We start from the raw sequence: 17404 nt of genomic DNA on the forward strand, positions 1-17404 counted from the left end.
CGTGATCACGGACTGAACTCTTTGGCCAAGCTGGCGAAAGAGGTTAAAGCCTTGGGCTTTTTGTAGGTTAGTAATCAGAAGGGTTTCCATTCTTTAAGATGAAAACACTGACATATAGTTGACATAAACTGTATGATCTAGTTAGACATGTTCGTGTTTTTGTCTTCGTTGGATAGTGTTCAATTTCACATGTTTATTTTATTTTGTTTTATTTTTTATTTTGAACTTAAAACAATAACTATAAGATACATAGATGTTTATAACTTAAAAGAAAAACATATAGTTATATTATATTCATTAAAGTTGTACCCATATAAAACATAAATATGACATTCAACTCCCTTTTATCTCTCTATCCTATCATCTTTGAATTTCGTGACTCGTAATTATGGACACAAGCACGACGGAGTCACCTCCAACAACACTCACCAACACCCACCGGAAACATTTAGTCCACCACCATATTCTACCGGAAACAACCATCCCTGTGGTGGCAGCTCTCGTTGTCATCATCATTTTACTCATTGCAATTACTATAATCGTAGCATTACTCCGTCGTGTAAAGTCTTCCAATCCAAATGGAAACAATAACAGCAACAAAAGTTGCATGTTTGTTGCTCATAGAATCATATCATTCAATGGTGCCTCAGGTAAACTAAACTAATAGAATAGAGCCATCACGAGCTTGCTCGGATGGCCAGGTGTTTCCCATAAGGTTTCCTAGGGTCCCGGGTTTGATTCTTACAAGTGTATGTCTCTTACGGACGAGAACAACACTTTAAAAGGATTCAAACTCGAGTAACTCCCTTTCGGACACCTGTCAGCCAGACTAACGTCATTAGAAAAAACTCAACTGTGAACTGACAGGACAGCTAGCTAGAGAATTAAAATAATATCACTAAATAGTATCCCTCACTTAATTTCAAATCTTTTAACATTTTAAAATAATTCCATAAAATCAGAACATTTTAAAGATTTTTTTTTTTTGATGAATTCAGTGTGACATGAATTTAAGAAACTTGATTACTTGTACGTGAAGTTAATCCATTAAATAAGGTATAAAAATGTTTTTATACAAGAATGATTACGACAAAATAATTATAATATACTAATGAAATCATATTCAATTAACTAGCTGAATCTTTATATACAATTATTATGTAATTAGTATTTTTATTTAATTTGTTGTAGGGAGGTTGGATATGAAGAGTGGATGTATTAATGGAGGAAGCCCATGCAACATGCCATCAGCAACATCTAAAGGGGTACAAGTATTCACATATAAAGAGTTGCAATCAGCTACCGACGACTTCAACGAAGCTAACCTTGCGGGCAAGGGCGGTTTCGGGAATGTCTATCGTGGTACGCTGCGTGATGGCACCCTTTCCGCCATTAAAATGCTTCTTAAGGAAGGCAAGCAAGGAGAGCGTGCATTTCGGTCCGAGGTATTTACTATACATAATCAATTTTAAATAACGAATGCAGGACAGTAAAACAGTATAAAATATTAATTTTGTTTTAAGTGTGATAAATAAGACGGCTATATATGAAGGTGGATTTATTAAGTCATTTGCATTGTCCGTACTTGGTGGATCTACTTGGATATTGTGTTGATAATCAACACAGGCTGCTTGTATTTGAGTACATGCCAAATGGTACACTTCATGACCATTTGCACCTTCATGACGGTCAATCACAGGTGTTGAATTGGGGAATCTGATTGAGAATCCCGCTTGATTGTGCACGGGCCCTTGAGTTTCTCCATGAGCTGACTGTCCCATCGGTTATACACCGAGATTTTAAATCTAGCAATATTTTGTTGGACGAAAACTTACGTGGAAAAGTGTCGGATTTTGGGTTGGCCAAGATTGGATCGGACAAGCCAAATGGCATGATTTCTACTCGTGTTTTGGGAACTACCGGATATTTGGCACCCGAGTGAGTTATTCATCTCTTTATTTACATATTTCCAGTTGGGTTGAGTTGAAACACTTTACGGTGACAAAATAGGCTTAACGGGTTGGTCATTGGTCAAAATGGAATGAAATAAAGTAGTAAATCATATATGGTTAGTATAACTATATTTTTAAATAATCTAACTTTTGAAATTCAGTCATAAGAGGTTTTATACATTACAAATACATTTTAGTCTTATATTTTTTTGTTATGATCCAATTACCTCATTTGAAGTAACCAATAATCATATCTTTCTTGCCCAATATCAGGTACGCTTCGACTGGAAAACTTACAACCAAGTCAGATGTCTATAGCTATGGTGTTGTTTTGCTAGAGCTTTTAACAGGACGCGTACCTATTGACACTAACCGCCCACCTGGAGAACATGTCCTGGTCTCATGGGTAAGTATGCTCATTTGTCAGTGCATGTGGGTGCACAACCAACATCTTAGTGATATAATGACAATATTGTTTATATACAGAGGTGGGTCCAACAATCGAAAAGAGATGGATCCACCTCTGAACAATAACAAATGTGTAAATATCTTAAAAAGCATAAAATTGTACATGGTTGGTTTATTTCACTTTATGTGCGTGGTTTAACTAAGCTTGTTCGATCCCACTTAACTCCTTAGGCTCTTCCGAGATTAACAAATAGAGCCGCAGTTGAGGAGATGGTTGATCCAAATCTGCGTGGTCAGTTTTCGAGAAAGGATCTAATCCAGGTTAGTTTGGTTTGAGATGTGTATAATCATGACTATTAGAGATGATCACACCGGGGGATAAATAATGTTTTGGTTACATATCAAAACGAGTAATTTTTAACATTGATCACATCAGGTCTAAATGTCATCTATATTAATCAAATAAGACTTTGGGTGACTTTATACTTAACTGCCTCCATTAACTAGTTTATGTTTCGGCCAAGTTTTCAAATCCTATACATTTGACAGCTTGATTATACATCTATCTGAAACTAATCATGTAGATGATTAAATTGAGGTTTTTATATGCAGATAGCGGCTATTGCCGCCATGTGTGTGCAAACGGAAGCTGATTATCGGCCTTTGATGACGGATGTAGTGCAGTCGCTGATTCCTATAGTGCACAACCTGTCTTCTGGGAGCTCCACTAGTACTTTTAGGTTCAATAAACGAGTCAGTCCAAGATCATAGAGGTTGTATGTATGTTGTTAATCTGTATGGTAACTCATACTAAGTTCACCCATACCATTCCTATAGAGCATTAATATACTAGAGTATTAATAGTACCAATATCAACTCATGTTTTGCACACCAACTCTTTCTACACAAAAGAGTACAGTCAAGAACCATGTTAAGTTTGTTATAGAATCACAAAACGATAAAAGTCGGATTTGTACAAAATAAAATCAGGTGGTCCAGTACTCGATTCTAATAACACCATTGTCAAAAACAAACAATTCTAAACCTGGATTACAACAAGCAATGAAAATTTTGAAATTGAAAACAAAGTTGTTACATCCTTTTATGTGATGAGAAGGTACCAATTTGATTTAAAATAAAATGACCTCTAAAAAGCAAAGACCGTCTCAACGAGTCAGGAACATGTTCTTTACACATACTGTTGATAAGAAATATATCAGAATCCAACAAACGAAACCGTAAACCAATGTTTATGGGGACGATTTTAAGATGAAGTGTTCTTCCTTGTCGCATACACACGGTATGCAGCTAGTCCAACAATTGCAACTGCAGCGCCCACTGCAAACACACATAGGCCAACAAATTTAGTATATCATCATTTAAAGGGTATTTATTTATTTATCTATAAATGCAACTAATAAATACCTGAAACAACCATTAGGGAACGGTTAAGAACCCTATGATACTGTTTTCGACTCCAGGTATGCTTAAATGAGGGTGCTCTGCTGCTCTCACAATTCTTCTAAATACATTATTAAAGTCTCCCAATTTTGTGCTTATAGGTATTGGAGCCTCTATCCCCATATCTTGGCTCACCTGCAAAAACAAATATTTAGCTCATTAAATAATTTATTAATTTGATATGAAATCACAAAGACGAGCTGAATACCCTTGTTGAATCTTGTATTGCAGTTGGATAAGGTTCGAGGTCATCTTTAGCTGCAACGATAAGGCAAGGAACCTCATATCCAGTAGACTCCCCGTGACTAGCAACTTGAACAAGTAACTCTGTTGCTCTTGTCCATGAAGATGCGTTTGAGCTACAAATTTAAGATAAAAATAAATCAATAAACCTGAAACTACCATATTTAAAGGATAGTGACAACAGTTAGTTACCTGTCATGGACAAAAACTGCAATGTCACAGGCTGCCAAAGCATCATTATTGACGAGCAATTTTCCAATAGCATCTTCGGGTATCTCCCTCAAAATCAAAGTTTTCTTTGTTCCCTGACACCAAATTAATGAGAAATAAAGTCCAATTAAAGCACAAAATAACAAACAAAAAATGTAAAAGTGGCAAGACCGCAAGACGAATTGATTTTTACTAATAATGTAGGATAGCGGGTCAAAACAGTTTGTTTAATCATATTTATCCAAAATTATTAAAATTTTACAAAAAGCTAATACAAAATATGATTAAACAAGCATTAATTTAAGTACATAAGAAAAATTGGCTGAAAAAAAGTTGGAAAAATGTACTTACATCAGGCTGATCAACAGTATTAACTGCATATCGCTCCTCAGTTGTTGGTATATAAACCTCAGAAAACTGCCTGATGTCAAACCATAAAAAAAGAATGTCAAGAAAAGATAGCTTAAAATGAAAAAGGTCAAAACTCAAAAGCCACTCAAATTGTAATTTCAATGCATAAAACCTCTTGAATCATTTTGTCCGTTTTGACCCGTTTTCTAAAACAAGTATGTAGTTTAAACAAAATACCTTCCAATAAAAGAATGCAACAGTGAAGATTTTCCGGCCTCTTTAGGCCCAAAAACAAAACACTGAAAGACATTTTGATCGGAGCTTTGCTTCTTACGGTCAACACGTCTTTTTCGGGTAACTCTTACTGCAGATGAAGGATCACCAGCATACCCGATGTATATGAGGTTCTCAACACTTAGTACTGGATCTAAAAGTGTCATAAAAGCCCACTGCATCCCACCAAAACAATTAATAAATATGAAAAAACAGATTAGTATTAGTTAAGCAGAGATATTAGCATACCTCTGACAAAAATCCATCAAGCGATAGTCCTCCCAATGCATTTTTTTCTGCAGCATTTGCATACGGAGCTTCACTCCAAGGACTGTAGCGTAACCACAAAAATAATTACAATAACAATAATGAAAGAATCATGTTATTTTTTAAGAAACTACGATACCTTTCTGGTGCAGTAGAAAAAAGATCCTCAAGCTCATGCGCATTGCCCCATCCTGGTTATCAAAAATAGATATATTTGTCAAAATATTGAATGATTTAACGAGTCGATTTCAAGCATAAAAAACTTCATATATATACCCTTACAAATCTCATAATATCATATTTAACCTTTCAAAAACACAAGCTCATAGTGTAATCAAACAATATCAGTTGTACTATTTGATTATTTAGTGAAACAGACTGTTATAAGTAACTGATTTTCTTATTACAGAATGGTTAATTATAATGCTTTATATCATAAATATAAAAGGATAACACGGAATTTTGAATTCTTAGAAGAGCATATAAGAAATAAAATCTTAAATCATATCTGAAAAAAAGGACAATAGAACTTACACCATCACTGTCAAACAAGGTAAAAACCCCTCTCAGAAATTCCAATGCTTCGCTTGTCAGCTCCACACTCTACAAAAGTAAAAAAAAAACATTATACCATTTACCAAAATAAATATGAAAAAATAGTCATTTACCTGATCAGGAGTTCTTTTAATTGGAGCCAGCAACTGATCATCACCAAGTCTTATATCATTATTGTAACCATATCTTCTTAAAACAGTCCATGTTGTCTCCAAACGGCCTTTTTCAATAAACAACGCGTGAAGAAAAAGAAATCCCGTCAATGTTAGACCATTTTCATTGACTCCTTCAGGCAGTTTCTCTTGCACAACTCTTTTCACACCCACGATTTCTGAAGGTTGCAATGGAGCATTAAAGCATTTGACCTGTTTAAAATCACACAATAATATAAATATTTCTTCACTAATCATTTAAAAAAATAAAAAAAATCAGAAATAGAAACCTGAAAGTCATTCAACTCAGCATCACTTAAGGCACCATCTCTATCATGATCGCAGAGAATAAATATCCTCTTTAAAGCACTCACACATCTAGGTTTCAAAGTTGTGCCTCTTGGTCAAATAGCGGGGCTGTTGGATGAAGTACAGCTTTTTGAGAATAGTAAAATACCTCAGGGATCTGAAATTATAACAAAAAATATAAGACTCAGAAGTGAACATGACAACAGTCAACTATAAACAAAAGCTCAACTTAGAAGATTAAGTATTACCTGAATATGTTTGTATGCTGAGCATTCAATACAAGTTTCAATCTCCCTAAACTGTTGCATTATGGGTGACATCACCAGCTCCAAACTAACTGCTTGTTGCTCATCCCTTAAATCCAACTTACACCCCGCCACTATAACAGGGACCTTTACCTGTACAAGTGTACACATATCATTTTAGTGCAAGGCACCAAACAAAAAACAAAAAAGAACTAATAATATTATATAAAGATTATTTCAAGCAATTGATGAAATGTTAAGAGTAAGGCTCTCACAGAAATCAATAATGTGATAACTATACTAAACAGCCGATGAGGAATACCTCTAATCGTCTGAGTTCAGGAAACCAGAAAGTACTCAACCGGTCAAGTGTAGATGGCTCATCACACGCATACGTAAGAACAACTGCATCCGCTCTCTTCAGTTCATCAGCAAGCTTTCCTCTGTTCTCCAAACTGTAATGAAACAACACATTACTCATCATTCAAACTTTACAAATTTCCACATAAAATAACAACTCTTTTCACATCCATCATTCCAAACAAGTATATTTTAACTTCAAAAGATAAAAAAATGGTTGCTTTCAAATTTAAAGTTAGGAGCATATTTTGGATCTTTGACAAGAAAACTACTATAACCTCATAAAAAGTGACGAGTACTCAGTTTAAATATGCATTTTGAAAGTTATTATGACACTATGTGCTAGTAAGTTTCTATTGTTTGGTTAACATGCTTCCATGGTTGTAAAAATTCCCGACTAGGCACTGATTAATCGCTAGTCGGTACCCCCACCGACTTGTAACCGGTTAATCCCTATTTGTCCAAAATTGGTCAAAATTGAAAATTTCATATACATGTAAAGTTGAAAATTTACATATAAAATCCAATCCGGATTAATCCTAGTCCATACCCCGCCGGCTGATAGCGCCTAGAGAGTTCTATAAAACTGCATGCTTTTGCTCATGAATATCATTTATCTAAGACATAATAACCAACTATCTTTACTCAATTCAATACTAGTTACAACAAACACACCATTAATTTCACCTAATTAACCATTACTTTGTTAAAACACCAAACATATCAATCAAACAACACGTCATTCAAACTTTACAAATTCCCACATAAAAATCAAGTCTTTTTTACATCCATCATTCCAAATAAGTATATCTTAACTTCAAAAAATTAAAAGAAAAAGGGTTGCTTTAAAATTTAGAGTTGGACTAGTGAACATCACTTATCTAAAACTCAATAATCAATTTAATAATACTTACTGGCTACAACAAATGCACCATTAATTACACCTAATAATAAAAAACCAAACTTTATCAATAACCAATAACCTAATACTATTCAATTGAACAGCATCATCATCATAATAATAATAATAATACCTAAAAGAAGTATCAATGACAGTAACAGGAACATGTTCCGGGAACATATCTTCGGGCAATCTGGTAGGCGGCAAGACAGGAGGAACATTGGTGGGAAAAGACTCTGCAGCGGCGGTGATAATCAAGCTGGATTTGCCGGTGCCACGGTCACCGGCGACAACGATCCGAACGCCGCCGGTACTGGAGCTAGAAGATTTGGCAGCACCTCCAGCCATTGATGGATCGATTGATTGATTGTTGTGGCTAGTGAATGAAGGATGGATATGATGATTTCTTATTGCACAAGCTGCTGTAAGAAACTATATATTAAGAAAGGGTTTTGTTGATAGATAGAAGAATGTTCAAGATTGTCTTGTCTTGTGTTATGCCGCCCCCCCTTGCTCTGCTTTATTAGGCTGAGGGGTGTGGGGGGCGCGAGAGGGGGCGTGAGGGGGGGCGCCATCCAATAATATTGTGACGTGTGGCAGAGAGAGAAACTTGATAAGATGGGTGTTGGTAGTGGTAATAGCGCCCCGGGGCATGGTGTGGAGGGGCGCGAGAGGGGGCGCGAGCGGTTTATTTTTTTATTTTTTTATAAATGTATTAAAAAAACGTATTATTAAAAAAAACGGGTATAATATGTAGAGTATCCAAGAAATTAAACTTTTATAGGATCATTAAAACTTTCCAAAGTTCAAGGTTTATTTAACAATTATACTTTAATTTATGATTTAATATTATATGAAAGTCCAAGGGTTAAAGCTGTAAATATTTCAAATTATATTAAAATAAAATAATCCCTGCAGCCCCCTCCCCCTCAACGATTTTCCGGCCATCTGGATTTCCGGCGAAGCTCCGGCAGGCGCACAAACTTTTTTTTTTTAATAAAAACCGAGCCAACGGCTCTTTTCACGCATTTCCACACATCATTCACGCCCATTCCAGCCGCTACCCCCTTGGCGCCTGCCTCGTTTTCCGCTCTCGCGCCCCTCTCGCGCCCCTCTCACGCCTCGGTGGTGTGGTTCTCGCGCCCCGGGGCGCGAGGGTCCGGCCTCTTGCGCCCTTCCTAGCGCTCCACACCCCTCAGCCTTAGGGTTTATTATCTTTCAACCATGTTTTTATTTTTTTATTTTATTTTATTTCTTTCCATGAATAGCATTTACCAAACTATATGGTTAAATTAAATTAATATGATTTGTCTCGTTGAAAATAAATAAATGAGGTAGGATCTGTTTTCTTGGATCCAAAAGTGTTTAGGAGAGTTTATTTTTAAGGGCATGGGTAAGCTTAAACCAGCTAAGATTCGTGAGATCTATGAGACGTAGAGATGAGTAGTAAATTTGATATCAGTACCGAAATTGGTATCAAAGTTTTGAGTTTCGGTATCGGTACGGAGAATTTGTGGTTTTCGGTATCGATACCAGTACAGTACCGATCCCGAGACACGTGAGACCTGACATGGATCAGACTTGGTTATTTACAACATGGTCGGTTCTTTAAATCTAAGAATACCATTAAACGGGTCCAAGTCAGGTCTCGCGGATCTGACCATTCACTCTTGACATAAATCGGGTAAGAACCGCAAGACTAGAGACCTGATTATTTACAATCGGGTCTAACCATTTGCACACTCCTAGATTATAGAATGGTGAAAATTAAGTGTTTTTTTTAAATAGTTTTTATAAATTTTATTTACCAAAAAAACAATCTCTCTTTTATGTTTTATATGCACGTATATTCGTATAACACTTGAAACACCCCTTAACGCGCAATCTGATAACTTTAAAATCAAGTTGTAACTTAGGGATTTTTTTTCCTTATGAATATGAACGTATTGTCATATAAGAATGTGTTGAGACCATACTGACTAAGATACATGGTCAGTGAATTACACGAATATTACGCATGTTTTACACAACAAAAAACATTAAAAGAAAAAAAAAACCATGTTGTTACGGAGTGTTACCCATGTTTTACACAAATATGTAGTTGTTACTTGCCTTTTCAAGTTTTACGTTTTTATTAGTATTTTTTATAACGATTCCAAAAGATGTGTTAATGGTTTTGTAATTGTATCCCCAAATAGGAAAAAAAACATGGTGCCCAGTTGTCGTTTATGATTCCAAGCCTGTTTTAGGAAGTATCTTTAACAACTTCCAATGTTAGATTATACGATTAGTATGCTAGTGACGGATTCAAGTATGTTTTCAGGTGGTGCACTACTTTTAGATGCTTTAGTATCATGGAAGCGGATATAAATATTTTGGGTCGGTTCGATAGTTTAGGTCGGTTCATTTTATAAAAAATACAATAAAATAATAAAAAAAGACACCGTCATTCGAAATTAAAAAAACACATAATATAAATACAACGGTCTTTACGAATTAAAAAAAAGTTTAGTTGCTCCCTAAGAGTCTTTCGTCTTTTGAAATCGTTACAAAATACAAATACAATTGTTCGGCCGGATGCCCAGACTACCACAAGAAGGAGGTGTGGCGCCTGCGTAATCATGGTGGAGAGTGGAGAGAGGCAGAGAGCGGCGTGTAATTGTATCCTTGTTTAAAACTTTTTGTTTATGAAACCCTAAAAAGTAGCGTAGGAAAAAAATTAAAAAAATTAGTGAAACGGATTTGAACTCTAAAAGGAAGGATGCATCGATAAAAAAATTACAAAAAGTAGTGTGAAACGTCTGTGACCTTCAACCTTCAATTAACCAACTCAAAGACTTATCCACCATACCAACAACTTATATTCTAATTAGGATTGTTCCTTTCTAATTTATAAAGTGTCACACTCTGTTATTTTTTTTATACCAATACACTATTATTTTGAAACTCGGGTGGTTCATGGGAACTACCGATTTTGTAGTTTGATGACTTGGATCCGCCTGTATGCATACGTAATCGGTTTCTCTGTTCTCAACGCCCAAACAAAGATATGGAAAGATGTTGTTACACACAAACATCTCCATTTTAACAAATCTGGTAAACCACAAGTAAGCGAAAATTCGACACTATGTGTGAAAGTTCAATGTACGTTCGTCAAAGTATTTTTACTGTTTGTGACTACAAAGCGCACTTGAGTGTTAAAGGTTGTAAGGTTACATCAAAGTTCTTGGTGCTAGGGTGGGAAAAATCACAATCATTCCCTTGACAAAATTTATAATCGTAATTTCACCAAGATTTGAAGAATGGATTTTTTTTTAAGTAGTAAGTTTATTAGAAATGTTGGTTTCTAAATCCTTAACAAGGGACTAAATGGATTTAAGGTATCCGGTCATCTGAGATAGCAGGAATGGGTTTATCTCTCACATCCCATTCCATGTAAGTGACGCCGTGTACATATGTAGTGACTCGATTAGCCATCTTAAAATGTTGGATCCAAGCTTATTCCCTTATTTTGTTCCGCCACACGGCAACGTAAGATGAACTTCGCCATATGAGATAGACGGATTGAATTCTATACTTTCAGCTATTGCAAACTCAAAAGTGTACTCCTTTGAAGATGCAAGATGATTTGAAAGTCATTTAGTGTAAGTTGATGGTATGTGACATCTTTTGAACAATGTATTTACAATTTTCATGCCGAGCATGTAATGGGAGTTTATCCTTTATGTGTTTCATTCACAAGGTTTCCATCTTTCTAAGTTACTACCTCACATTCATTCTCATCTAATTTTGCAAAAACTTTTAACACACTGCTTTATTCTCACTTAAAAATGTATCACTTAAACAATGCTCTATTCTTTAATGATCTTTTATATTTATGCTAGGTGAACATCATCGTTATCATCATCATCGTACTCAGTATATCCCACCAACATAAAGTTATGGTATGGTCTAAGGAGGGTAAGATGTAGATAACCCGGACATGAGGTGAGACATGAGGCACATAACACTCAACCATCGAGTGGTGCATATACCTTGTCTTTCTGCTATCAACGCCACCTTTAACGTTATTTTCACGATTAGTAAAATAACGTCAAAATTAGTGCTATTTCACTGGATGAACATGTTTAAAAATGTTGAATGCCATGCTCACTGGCTTGATATTAAAAGAGGTGATAAAAATTTTGCTCTTATTTAATAACCATGACATACATGATCAAGTTCTTCACTTGTACGGTTGGCTGGTTTTAGTGCAATAATGGATTTTAATTACCGCTTTCTTAGTCATGATTAATCACGGTTCTGGTGAGAAAGATGGTGTTCTAAAAACCCGCACCCAAGGAAATTGATATCCATTTGCACAAAACACATAAAAAACATCTAGGAATCTTTTTTTAAAGATTTATAACGTGTTGATAATCTGATTTTCTTAAAAGTTAGTACGCACATACGACATACCTTGTACCACACATGCCCCTATGTTATTCTTGCCAATAGGATTCACGAATGCATAACAAGAATATCTCAACCTTTGGATTACTTTAATCTACAAATCTTGAATAAGACAGCGGACTATGATTGAAAGGACGGAAAGGTCTAGCTTTATGTAATTATTAAGAGAATAATAGATCAGAACTCAACTTGTAATTAGAGAAATCTAGACTGTGAATCCAGCACTGTCTTCAACAACTAATTTGGTCATGTATTCTATGCCAACAAAAATCAAGAGTCCACAAGAACATATATTAACCAAAACATTCATCCCGACCTTAAGTGTTATAAACCAATACGACATATCGGGTTCTTCTTAATGAGGCCGAGGTCCACCTGCAAAAATAAAAATGGTTTAAAACTTTGTGAAGTGTTTTTGCATGATTTAGAGCGGATTAATGCAATCACGAATACCTTGTGACCAAAGAGATCTCTGATGTTATTGTAGCCATAAAGTATCATAGTTGGCCTGGTATATACCAAATAAATATATACAAAATCTCAGATTGTTATAGTAATAATAAAGTGTTTGTGATTGTTAAACCATAAAACATATTGTTTTGTTGCATGTACCGTTCAAGAGAAAGACCCCAAGCAATAACAGAAACATCCTCGGGCAGTCCCATAGGAAGTAACATTTCAGGTCTAAACATGCCAGAATTTCCTACCTCAACCCATTTCTTTAAGCCTTCGTGATAACTGCCACATCAGATTTAAGCATTACATTTATTGTATACATATTACGGTTGTTAATTAGAATAATGAAATTGTACCCGAATATTTCCATGCTCGGCTCAGTGTACGGATTGTAAGCAGGCTTGAAACGCAAATTGGACATTCCTGGAACAAAATATTGCATTAGACAAATATACTTGTTGTAGTTTTTATTCAAATTACTTGTAGCAAAATTACAGTGTTGTCCTTAACAAAAGAAGGTTAATACTTACCCAAACGAGAGAAGAAATCATGCAGCACGCCTTGCAAGTCCCCGAGACTTAATCCACGGTCACAAATTAACCCTGAACCCATAAATAGAATAAAAAATAGATGTGTTTACTTGTATTAACAAAAAATATGGATTTTTCATTAGTAGCAGATATATAAAAAAACCCAAAACAAAGATACCCTCTATTTGATGAAATTCAGCCAGGTGGGTCCGGTCAACAGCCTCATTTCTAAAAACCCGATCAATACTGTAGTACTTTTTGGCTTCAAAAGGTTTCTGCAAATTTTAGTAGATTAGTATTTGATTTGATTAACATTACAAAAACACATGAAAGGTTAATGGATAATAAAACCTTTGCAAGAGCATATAGCATCCTTGAAGAAACCGCAGTTGTATGAGTTCTTAATAAGTTTTTATTTGCTTCCTCTCTTTTCCAGTCATATCCATACCTAACAAGTAAATGTTGTATAATTGTTACAAAAGATGTAAAAAAAGTGAAAGTGTAATATTAAATCATTCTTATGATGGCATACCCTCTTGACCCGTGACCTCCAGACTCATGAATCTGCTTCACTCTCTCAACATAATCTTCTGGAAGCATCCTTGTAGTAGAAGGTTCTACATGATATTGTTACCATGTTACCCATTATTGTAAATTTATAAAACAAGACAAAAAAAAATAAAATTTGGGTTTACCTCTTAAAAAAAATGTGTCGTGTGAATCACGGGCAGGGTGCTGTTGTGGTTGGAAAAGTGCATCGAAATTCCAAAAGCTGTATTAAAAATATACAATTTTTTTTCATATTAGTTGCAAATAAAACAATAACTATTAAAAAATATATATAATAACAGTCACCTGCTTTCAACATAATTATTTGTAGGCATCTCCTCAAATCTACAATCGAAGAAACAGGTATACATTATACAAGCTATCGTCCATTAAACATTTAAACCAATGCCATACGAAATGTTTTAGTTGACAATTTGGCATTACCCCATTTGAAGAAAAATCATCTGCATTTGTCGCCTAACCTGAAATAACGTAATAGCATCATCTATGCAATCTTTTTGAAAGACAACATATCTTAATCATAGTGTTAAATGCATATCATATTATTAGCATTAGGGTTTGATTGTGTTCTTGCCTTAAGTAAGGGATGGAGATAACCGCCTTCAGTGGGGAAACCTTTTGCAGAAAAATTATACCCTTTGAACTCCAATTCCTTCCACTCGCCACTTGATAATCAAAACAAAAAAAATGCAGGTATAAGTTTTCAAGCATAATGATAAGAGCATCCAGTAATATTAGGCATATTAATACCTTTGCAGATTTTCTCGGGTTAAATCAGTTGCAGGCTTCTTTCTCGTCGGGGCATATTTGGGACCCTTTTTAACAGAGTAGCCCGTCCATACTCTGTAAAAAGAATATAAGCATAAAATCACGAACAAAAAGCATATAAAATAAAAATCATGAACAATTGTACAAAACTTATCTTCATTGTATAACCAAAAGCATAAAAAAATATGTCAAGAAGAAATATTACTGAGAAGAAATAAGTTTTCTTCGCTTCAAAGCATTAATATCCTCTTGGTTGAGAGCCTAAAATAATGTATCACAATGGTCAAGTATATGTAAGTATAATAAGTAGAGTCAAAATAAAGTGAAGAGCTTGGTAAATTCATCACCTCTCCATTATTTATCTTTACAAGCAAATCTTTCACATTGTCATTAACATGTGGAACCTACATCAAATCATAAATAAGAAAAGATTTGTTTGAATGATATTGATAAAAATAAATAAATAAATAACTTCAAATGTAAAAATCATACTCCACTTTACCTTTCTAGAGACTTGTGACTTCCCCATCTCCACCCATTTACTTTTTATCGCTTGCTGGCAACCTATTTTAAAAACCGAGTCTCCCAACTTTTTCTGCATTTGAAAGATCACATAAATTACAGTTATGAAAATAAACCGAGTTTCAATAATCCATCATGTGTTTACAAGATTGGGTTTTTATCTACCTGCAGTGCTTCACGTGAGATACCCTCTGGTGGGACCGCCATGAATAGTTGGAATTCTGGTGATCCATTAGCAGCATAAGTTTTGCCTTCATCAGTTAGTTGCCATCTCTCCTTTTTAATATCCTATATGCAGAACACAAACAAAAATTGAAACGATTGCAAGTGTTTCCATATAGAAAACTACAAGCATCCCTAAATTCTAAACCTATCAAATATTTTAGTACTACTGGGCCAAAAAGAAAATGTCACATGTTTTTACAAAATTACATCTAACAATAGTATTATCGACAACAATCCTGTATTTACATAATCATTTTAGTTAGTCAGGTATATCGTTTTTCTCCCATATTAATCAAAATACTTGACATTAATCATCATTTTATTATCTGTTACGCCTCATTTTACTGCAATCTAGTTTTTCCATTTGCTTAATTTGTGGAAAGAAGCCTACGCAAATCTTAGCTATAGAAATGAACTGCAAAGAAACCTACGCAAATCTAGGCTACAATTTAAGATTTTTATGTTAAATATGCACTCAGGCAAAGCAACACATTCAGTAACATTAGACAAAGCTTGTTTTATTCCTGCATCTTCTTTTTAGAAAATATAAATTGTTATTGGATCCCTAATACATACTAAATTGTTATACTAGAGTAGAATACCATTAATTTATAGTAACCATTGTTAGTTATGCTTCAAAGACCAATGCATAACAATGGCTGGCTAGTATAAGTTAATGATACAGTAACTTATTCACTTATCCAATAGCAAATTCTATTGACAAAATGCTCCAAAAAGAGTGCGCGTTAATAAAACAAGCTTCTATAATGTCATCAAATGTGGCATAAGAAATTCATTTCTATAGCTAAAAGGATATGTATAAACTTAATAACAATAACAATAATAATGAGAATGGTGTTAATAACCTGAGCAACAACAAATTCAAAGCCATTGAGGCTCTTAATGACATTGAATATCTCATCGTGACCGAAACCTTTCTCCGCGGCGAACACGCCTGAGTCTTTTATCTCATCATTCTTCTGCAGGAACCCTAACACTGCTTCCTCCGCCATGACTGTAAATTAAAAACAACTACAAGTAGATTAGTAAGTAACCTAGGGTTAAAAGAAGTCGATACTAACGAGCTTAGAGTTTGAATGTATGAATAGAATTAGCAGGATAAGAAATTAAATAAGCTAGGTTTCAACTTAGTTTTATTGATGAGCTGAAGTATATTAGAGAATGAGTTAGACTAGGTAAGTTATGTAAGTCAGAGCTGACCTGGTTAATCGATCGGCGGCGGCGGCGGCGGCGGCGTTTAGTGTAGGCAAAAGGGTATTTTTGGTGAAAGTTGAAGATTGATAATGTTTGTTAAAACAAAAAAATATATTTTTGAAAGAATTAATATTTATTAAATTTCACTTTTTATCATTAAAAAATTGACATAAACGGTATATTTGTCTATTGTTGCACGGCCATCAAAAATACTAAGATGGCTCTTAAACGATGTAAGCGTGCGAGGTGTAAAGAGTGTCATCAAAGCGTCACATTGCTTCCATCGTATGTTGCCCGTGCACATCAGATGTTTTGCCCCCCTCGCTAAGACCATTAAGTGATACAAAAATATTTTCATGTGAGCCCTCTTCGTTATAAAGAGCATACAAGTTTTTCTTTCTAGCGATGTGGGACAAGTTCTATTTTCTTATTTATATCCATGTGGGATAACTTTATTTTCTTCTTTCACCAACGTGAGACAAAGTCACCTTCTTATTTCTCTATTTTATCTTTGCTTATATTTTAGCTTGTTATAATTCGGTACCACGTCCACAAAACACACACAAGTCATCAATCATTATAAATCTTAAGGCTAAAGCACCCTTAGTAGCAACACAATCAACTACTAATCTCCAAATAAAACAATGGATCTTAAGAGGAATCTACTTGAGCCAATAAGATTGTTCGTTATGGGTGGGGTTTGGGCGGTTTTGGGAGGAGAACACCGCATGGGGCGCTATTGGAAGGGCGTTATGGAGAGGGACAACAAACTTGCATGGTGATGATATGTTGTGGAAGGGCTTTAAAGCCCCCTCCATAGTGGACAACCTGTATGAAGTGTTTCACCATAACGCTCCATGACAAATACCTCTATACGTTTCACCATAGCAAATAGTGAAGGAAAAAACTCTTTTAAAGTATTTTCACCTACCCAACAATCAATCCAAAAAAGAATTTTGTATTAATTGTATATTTAGCT

General features: G+C 34.9%; 1 protein-coding gene and 2 pseudogenes across 3 annotated transcripts; 1 reads left to right on the plus strand and 2 right to left on the minus strand.

Annotated features, from left to right (window-relative positions):
- Positions 1–305: 305 nt before the first annotated feature.
- Positions 306–3131, plus strand: LOC143545735 (putative serine/threonine-protein kinase PBL7; annotated as a pseudogene). Its single transcript, XR_013137485.1, has 6 exons — positions 306–650; positions 1192–1445; positions 1553–1938; positions 2226–2358; positions 2592–2681; positions 2973–3131. The product of XR_013137485.1 is annotated as a putative serine/threonine-protein kinase PBL7 (transcript).
- A 157-nt stretch (positions 3132–3288) lies between these two features.
- Positions 3289–8182, minus strand: LOC143545756 (mitochondrial Rho GTPase 1-like; annotated as a pseudogene). Its single transcript, XR_013137487.1, has 14 exons — positions 7821–8182; positions 6749–6881; positions 6430–6579; positions 6163–6338; positions 5834–6085; positions 5696–5768; positions 5305–5356; positions 5148–5229; positions 4863–5074; positions 4626–4695; positions 4257–4369; positions 4030–4180; positions 3786–3956; positions 3289–3698 (listed from the first exon to the last, which is right to left on the minus strand). The product of XR_013137487.1 is annotated as a mitochondrial Rho GTPase 1-like (transcript).
- A 4133-nt stretch (positions 8183–12315) lies between these two features.
- LOC143545736 (phenylalanine--tRNA ligase alpha subunit, cytoplasmic-like) lies at positions 12316–16402 on the minus strand. The gene is made up of 18 exons (XM_077037563.1): positions 16077–16402; positions 15151–15273; positions 14966–15058; positions 14811–14867; positions 14669–14724; positions 14446–14538; positions 14270–14360; positions 14119–14156; positions 13981–14019; positions 13821–13897; positions 13658–13742; positions 13477–13573; positions 13304–13400; positions 13126–13197; positions 12952–13018; positions 12752–12877; positions 12593–12647; positions 12316–12514 (listed from the first exon to the last, which is right to left on the minus strand). Exons 1-18 carry the CDS (start codon positions 16221–16223, stop codon positions 12464–12466), a joined length of 1464 nt encoding a protein of 487 aa, XP_076893678.1. The 5' UTR covers positions 16224–16402; the 3' UTR covers positions 12316–12463.
- Between the last annotated feature and the right edge of the window lie 1002 nt (positions 16403–17404).

This window comes from Bidens hawaiensis, unplaced genomic scaffold (assembly GCF_021521415.1).
Source record: "Bidens hawaiensis isolate Kalapana, Puna unplaced genomic scaffold, B.hawaiensis_p1.1 tig00014033_1, whole genome shotgun sequence".
NCBI classification, from domain to species: domain Eukaryota; kingdom Viridiplantae; phylum Streptophyta; class Magnoliopsida; order Asterales; family Asteraceae; genus Bidens; species Bidens hawaiensis.

What these genes read in the sequence shown, in the direction of transcription:
- LOC143545736 (XM_077037563.1), bottom strand. Translation starts at nt 16,223, where the DNA reads ATGGCGGAGGAAGCAGTGTTAGGGTTCCTGCAGAAGAATGATGAGATA. An exon ending in AATAATTATGTTGAAAGCAG is followed by an intron (nt 13,898 to 13,980) that starts GTGACTGTTATT and finishes TTTTTAATACAG; the next exon opens with CTTTTGGAATTTCGATGCAC. An exon ending in TGCTATATGCTCTTGCAAAG is followed by an intron (nt 13,401 to 13,476) that starts GTTTTATTATCC and finishes TAAAATTTGCAG; the next exon opens with AAACCTTTTGAAGCCAAAAA.